The sequence below is a fragment of the Phragmites australis genome, chromosome 15 (assembly GCF_958298935.1).
Source record: "Phragmites australis chromosome 15, lpPhrAust1.1, whole genome shotgun sequence".
NCBI lineage: Eukaryota > Viridiplantae > Streptophyta > Magnoliopsida > Poales > Poaceae > Phragmites > Phragmites australis.
The window spans coordinates 7,477,051-7,483,188 of record NC_084935.1 but is presented as its reverse complement, the minus strand read 5'-3'; the positions used below and the strand labels follow the sequence as shown (position 1 = coordinate 7,483,188).

At 47.0% G+C, this 6,138-nt stretch overlaps 1 protein-coding gene across 6 annotated transcripts; it reads right to left on the bottom strand.

The window, feature by feature from the left end:
• Positions 1–776: 776 nt before the first annotated feature.
• On the bottom strand, positions 777–3,203 carry LOC133893554 (cyclin-D6-1-like). Of its 6 annotated transcripts, none has more exons than XM_062334605.1 (6): positions 2,769–3,202; positions 2,569–2,661; positions 2,384–2,485; positions 2,059–2,269; positions 1,810–1,931; positions 777–1,416 (listed from the first exon to the last, which is right to left on the bottom strand). In XM_062334605.1, the coding sequence occupies exons 1-6, from the start codon at positions 2,958–2,960 to the stop codon at positions 1,204–1,206; spliced, it is 933 nt and encodes a 310-aa protein (XP_062190589.1). In that variant the 5' UTR covers positions 2,961–3,202; the 3' UTR covers positions 777–1,203. The 6 variants fall into 6 exon arrangements, with proteins under 6 accessions (XP_062190589.1, XP_062190587.1, XP_062190591.1 ...); XM_062334603.1 differs by having other exon boundaries at positions 1,801–1,931; positions 2,769–3,201; XM_062334607.1 differs by having other exon boundaries at positions 2,775–3,199.
• Positions 3,204–6,138: the final 2,935 nt, after the last annotated feature.

The window sequence follows — 6,138 nt, the reverse complement described above, 5'->3', positions numbered from 1 at the left end:
ATCCCGATACTACAATTGTATTAAATTATTTTGTAGGATCTTGGTGGTTTATTACAAACGATTACTTGTATATGCTCTATTAATTTTTAACGTTTACTTTTGATCTATTCATATTTATTAGAACATGTATAACTAATTGATATTGTTTCCTTTATTAAAATTATATTATTCTAAACAAAAGTTATCGAGTTGTAACTTTATAAATTTATGAGTGTTGACATACATGATATCGTAAAGAAATGACTCATATTGGTGAAATAGAATCTTAGATTTTACGCCGATTCTGAGCCTACCGGATCTAAGATCGGGATCCCGATAGCCAGCACATACGCGTATACGTAATCCTATGAGTACGATACGTATGGAGTGAGGAGCCGTGTACAGCGCCATGCAGAGGCCGCATGCACGAGGCGGGAGCCACGAGCCAGGGACAAAGCCCGCGAGCGGAACGCCGTGATGCGACCACGCGTCCACGTGGTGTGCATCCAGCGGCTTGCCAGGCTGAAAAGGGAGCAAAGTACAAGGCTGCGCCCTTCTGCCCTGACACGTCGCACTCCTGGCCCCTCGGTACCTCCGTTGACCCCTGACCTTTTAGTTTTCGATTTCTTTTTACGAAAGCATCCAAAACGAAAGGATTATTATATTACAATCACTCGTTATTTCCTTTTCAGCCTGGCAAGCCGCTGGGTGAAATTATGTGAGATCTGAGTGTACTCGATCCAGCACTGACAATCACAAAGGGGAAAATATGAGAAACCATACATACAACAACAAAAGATAAAAATAATATAATATGACAAAGTAGAACAATCATGACAAAATCTCTACCCTCATGAAAAAAATTATAGAAAGCACACATAGAACAGGCAAAAGAGGGGTGACAAGCAACATTTTTTTGGTTTTATTTTCTGCAATTTCACATCATTTCCTCCCTCTCATCCTAATATGTTCATCCACCAATCTCACCTTCTAGAGCACTGCCGCAAAAATTACCATGACTAGGCTCCCAAAAATAGACAGCTAAATGATACCGACCACCACCACTCTCTCCATAACAACCACTTTACCTCGATAGGATTAAAGTAGGAAAAAAAAGAATTGCAAAAGAAGTGAAAAAAATGAAAAAGGAGCAGGGCAAGAGTAGTCTCCCAACTCTTCCGGCCAACTGTGACAAGCCGCTTGACTCGATCTCAACTCTCAACCCTACCCCCACTGGGACGGTGGGCCCATGCAGCGTTTCTTGGCGTCGCCGCCGCCGTTGGCCACCGATCCGACGGTCCAGTCGCTCTCTGAGGCGGAGCTGGCGCTGCGGTTGTGCCCGAGCACCGTCACCGGCGTGTCGTCGCTCGCCGCGGCCCGCCCCGGCCCGACGCCGCACACAGCTGCGATCACCTCGCCGCACTCCCGCAGCTTCTCCTGGTCAAGGGAAAACACATCAAGAATTAGCATGAGACCTATCTGTTTATGGGGATCTCGCATTGCTAGGCTCTCGGTAATCATTGAGGGACCTGACAGTAATTTATCTAAATCATAAGGGTTTTATAATGATCAGATTGTTAATTCCAGAAGTGGAGAAAACAACCAGCTTTTACTGGACGGTCAATTGCCCAGTTTGCACCATTCCAGAGAAAAACAGTAGAAAAAATTAACAGCGGTGAATAACTGGAACACCAGAAGCCGCCTCTACCAAAGGATCCGGAGTGTGTTTGACGTGGCAGGGTTAATTGCCTGATTTAATGAAGGTTAAGAGAGGTTTAGTGGAAACAAAGTGGATGGATTTATTTATATAGACATGCTCACGCTATTTACAAAGGGGCAGGCGGCGACGACGGCTTGGAACGCGGGTAGGTTCGCGGCGGCGACCTCACCGGTGGCGGCGAGCAGCGTCGCCGCAGCCGCAACGGAGGGCGAGAACTCCGCCATCTTCACCTCTGCAAAAGGCACCGGAGCAAATGTTCAGCAGAGCTCTCCCCGGGTTAGCGTTTCTTGGTCTTGCCGTCTTGGATGCCATGCCATGGCATTGGCACTGACACGGGAGGGCGTGGACGGCGTACGTACCAGGCTGGGCGCGGAGGAGGAGGTCAACGGCGCGTGCCTTGACCGCAGCGACGACCTGTGGTGGATGCCGCGGCGGCGGGTAGCACGCGGAGAGGAAGAAGCCGAGGAAGGCGAGCGGCGTGACGGAGCGCGCGCGCCACTCCAGCGCGCCCAGCACCACGCGCTCCATGCGCTGGACGGTCGCCGCGTCGAAGATGAACTCCTCATCCCTCTGCAACCCAACCCACCACAAAAAAAAAAACACCGCAGGCTTCAATCAGAAATCCCCAAACAAATAGCTCACTACATCGCAGCCACGAAACAACAAATACGCTTAATCTTGTACCTGGATGTCGGCGATGGAGAAGGCGGCGATGCGCTGCATCTTGGCGGCGAGGGAGAGGCAGCTTATGGCGAGCAGCCGCGGCACCCAGGGCTGCTGCTCGAACTGCATGGAACCATGGGGGATCAGATCAGAGCGAATTCTCGCACAAATCCTGGCATAAAGACTCCCATGTCTCGAGTTCTTACGGGCAATTGGCGCTTAGAGAGGAAGCGATCCACGTAGTTGAGCGCGAGGTAGGCGACGCGCGGGTGCACGGCGAGCTCGACGCCGAACCGCACCTGGACCGATCGAGGCCGATCGGGTCAAGAAACAGAGGAAGCCGCAAGAAAGAACCGGAGACAGATAGAGGGAGAAAGAGAGCCGAGAGGAGAAATGCGGCGCGCACCGATACCTTGGAGATGAAGCCGGCAGCATCGCGGCGGGCATCGGAGGCCGCGGCGGAGACGGAGGTCGAGTGGTAGCCCTCGGCGTCGAGGAGGGTGGCGATCGGCTCGTCGGCGGGGCTGGTGAAGGGGTTCTCGAGGTCGAACTCGTACTCGAAGGCGTCCTCTTCCCGCTCCCGCTCCCGTGTCGCCATGTCCGCGCCCGCGCGAGGAGAGAGCACGCCAAGAACCGCGAGTGGGGGGGATTTATGCGGCGGAGGAAGCCACCATTGCTGCGGCGCAGTGCTAGTGCTAGTACTAGCTCTATCTTGTTGGGAGATGGCCTTTAATAGGAAGGGGGTCGGGGACAATGGTACCAAAAGGTGGGGAATCGGGGTTCTTTTTGTAAAGATCGGGAGGGGGAGAAATCAGAAAAGAGAGAGAGAGGAGGAGGAGGAGGGGCAGGGCAGGTCAGGGGAGAAGAACAGAAAGCTTCTTGTGGTGACGCGTCAGGGAGGTAGTATGGACCTCGCGCAAGGCCTGTGCCGTAGCAAGAATGCTAGCCATGGCTCCATGCGTGATGCGTCTTTGGCAGCTCGGATCCAACAGGGAAGAGGAAGGCATTGGTAATTTCTTGCCTAAAATGCTGATGCTGCTAAACAGCCTTCCTCTCGAATTACACTTGATATGGTTCCTCCGCTTGTTTTTCTTTTGAGAAAACGAAATGCTTTATTAATGCTGTGTTACTTTTGCGGATTTTTTGCCCAGCTTTTATTCGAGGCCAATATCACCATAGTCCAATGACAAACCTCACTTATTTTGTCTTTTTTAGCTGCATCGTGCATTTTGTTGCCGTGGATATTTTGTACCACTAATCTTGTAGTGGCTCGTGGAGCTACAATCGTTAAGTAGAGCTATATAGTGACTTCGAAACTTATACGAATGGGCATTTCCATGCCCATTCATTCGTATACTACGGTGTCGGATCGCACTTTGTCTTGCGTCAATCTTCCCAAGCTTGAATCCCTAACTAGTTAGCACCATGGAATCTAACGTTGTCATCGCAGCGGTCGACTAAAGTGCCTTTCGGTGGAGGTTTTGGAGGAAATACTGAGCGAAGTTTTAAGTTATTGCTGCAAATCCTATTTTTTATTTCGAATAGTATGGTAACACTCGATTTGAATGTTGGTTTCCGATATTGAAAATTGAAGAAGTTACAAGTTGATGTCCATTTTTGAAGAGTGAAAGTTTGAGTAGTTCGACTTAAGAGTATTTCTTTGTTTGGAAAATAAAGCTTTCTATTCTAGTTGAACCTTGTTGGAGATTGTAACTTGAAAGTTAAATTTGTTGCACAAACTTGAGTTGAGAAGTACAAAGATTTGGCATTTGGTCCATAGTTAAGAGGAAGAAAAGGTTGATGTTAACCCCATCCTATGGAAACTCATATGATAACTCATATGATAGTAGTATTGTTTTATTTATTTTTTCCCCTGTCAAAGGGAAGGGGATTATATTAAAGATGAAGCACATTACATCCCCCGACTACATGAATAATCTTGAAAAATTAAGAAATTATATAGAAAAGACTTGCAGGTACTTCCTATTTTGTTCCCATCTTCACTTACCTCTGTCGCCCTTCATGTCGCCTCAGGTGGACAGGCAATGCAAAATACCACAGCCACACAACAAATCTCGTACTGGAACCATTGTGCAATCTAAAACTTTGGATATGCTGCAAGATCCAACGCCCTGGAACCGACTTCGAAGCGCATCTAACTCCATGGCGGAACATCGACAGTTGCCTTGTCAGCTGCAACATAGGATCTCAAAGCCAGCACTTTCGTCCTCGGAATGAACGATTTAAGAGGCACGATAACATCATCCACATGCATTGGCAGTGAGGCCAACGACCCGGAAAAAAAAAACCTCCAACGGGGACGACAAGTAGCTCCTCTCCATTCGTAAATAGAAGGAGCACATGAAAACTCCCACAGAGAAGAGGATTTTTTTGGAACTCACAAAAAAATGCCCAAAGAATATGGCAGTGATGTTATCGTGAGAAACCACGATGACCAGGGAGGTCATGACACGAGGAACTCCAAGGACGAGTAGATCCCCTCTGATGGGGAGGTTGCCATCCTCGGTGGTCCTCCAATTGACGACGAGAAAGATTAGAATCAACAGCCATCGAGCGATGCCGACTCAATCTTCAACATACCACCTCTTAAAGAAAAACTTGGAGATTATTTTTGGACTAAAACTACTGGCACCAGAAGATCAAAAGGGGGGGAGGGGCTCCCAACTCCTTGCCACCAGGGAGAATGCTAGAGAGGAAGAAGGAGTGGGGTAAATGGCGGCAACAGGTGAAAACCCTAACACCAGTAACATCGCGGTAGCACTAAGATCCGGTTTGGATATGTGGGATTTGATCAGGTTCTAGTTCTTTTTAGGCGATATCCTCATGCAAACATGGGGCAAAATGGATTTGATCAGGTTCTACACTTCCTAACATCCCTTTTATCGCTTCGATCAACTATACCGATATGATACGTGGTTAATATTAAAGATGAATATTAAGTAATCAAATAGTTCATTCTTTAGATTTTTTTAAAAAAGGATTAAACGCACATTCCACCTCAGGCGAGGAGCAAGTAAATGAATGTGCGTTAGCGCAAAGTTGACATGGTGCAACTGTGATGGATCCATGAGACTATCTCCAACCGATTCCCGTCAGGACTCAGAATCCCTTCACGAAGGGATTTTCGTTTCCTTCAGCGCTCTAATGGTTTTTCTTCATGGTTCCTGTCACGAAGGGATTCCCAAGGTTATTCCCTTCAGGACGGGATTATCTCTTCTTTTCCTTCACCAATCCCTTCGAAGGGAAGCTGTTGGAGATGAGAGAAAATAAAATGAATCGGAACGTGAAAGGGAATCGGGAAGTGAATGAAATGAAGGGAATATGGTTGGAAATGGTTTGAACATAGGCAGGTAGTTCCAGCTGCTACAGGAATTAAGCTGAGCTACTCACTATCGCAAAATTATGAAAAGCAGACGATATGTCACAGACGGTTTTTTAAAAAGCTGTCATATTTAAATATCCTCAGACAGTTATTAAGACAGACGTATCTGTAATAAGCCAGACTTCTATGTGTGAATCAACTCAAATACTGTTTTTATAAATTCATCTGGTTCTATTGTATAGACACATATGACTTTTAGAAAAATTCATCTAGAATATTGTCATATATGGTTTCTTGTAAGATCTATCTGTGTCTATTCTGTAGACATAGATGAGTTTTATAAAATCCATCTATATTTAAAGATCACGAACATTTTCAATTTTGATCGTCCGTCCACCCTAGCTCTTTTGACTTCCAACACATATAAACTGCT

Excerpts from the sequence above, each read along its gene's own strand:
- LOC133893554 (XM_062334603.1), bottom strand. The coding sequence starts at position 2,960 with ATGGCGACACGGGAGCGGGAGCGGGAAGAGGACGCCTTCGAGTACGAG. Across the intron at positions 2,662-2,768 it reads GCTTCATCTCCAAGGTATCG|GTGCGGTTCGGCGTCGAGCT; the intron begins GTGCGCGCCGCA and ends CGATCGGTCCAG. Across the intron at positions 1,932-2,058 it reads CCTCCTCCGCGCCCAGCCTG|AGGTGAAGATGGCGGAGTTC; the intron begins GTACGTACGCCG and ends TGCCTTTTGCAG.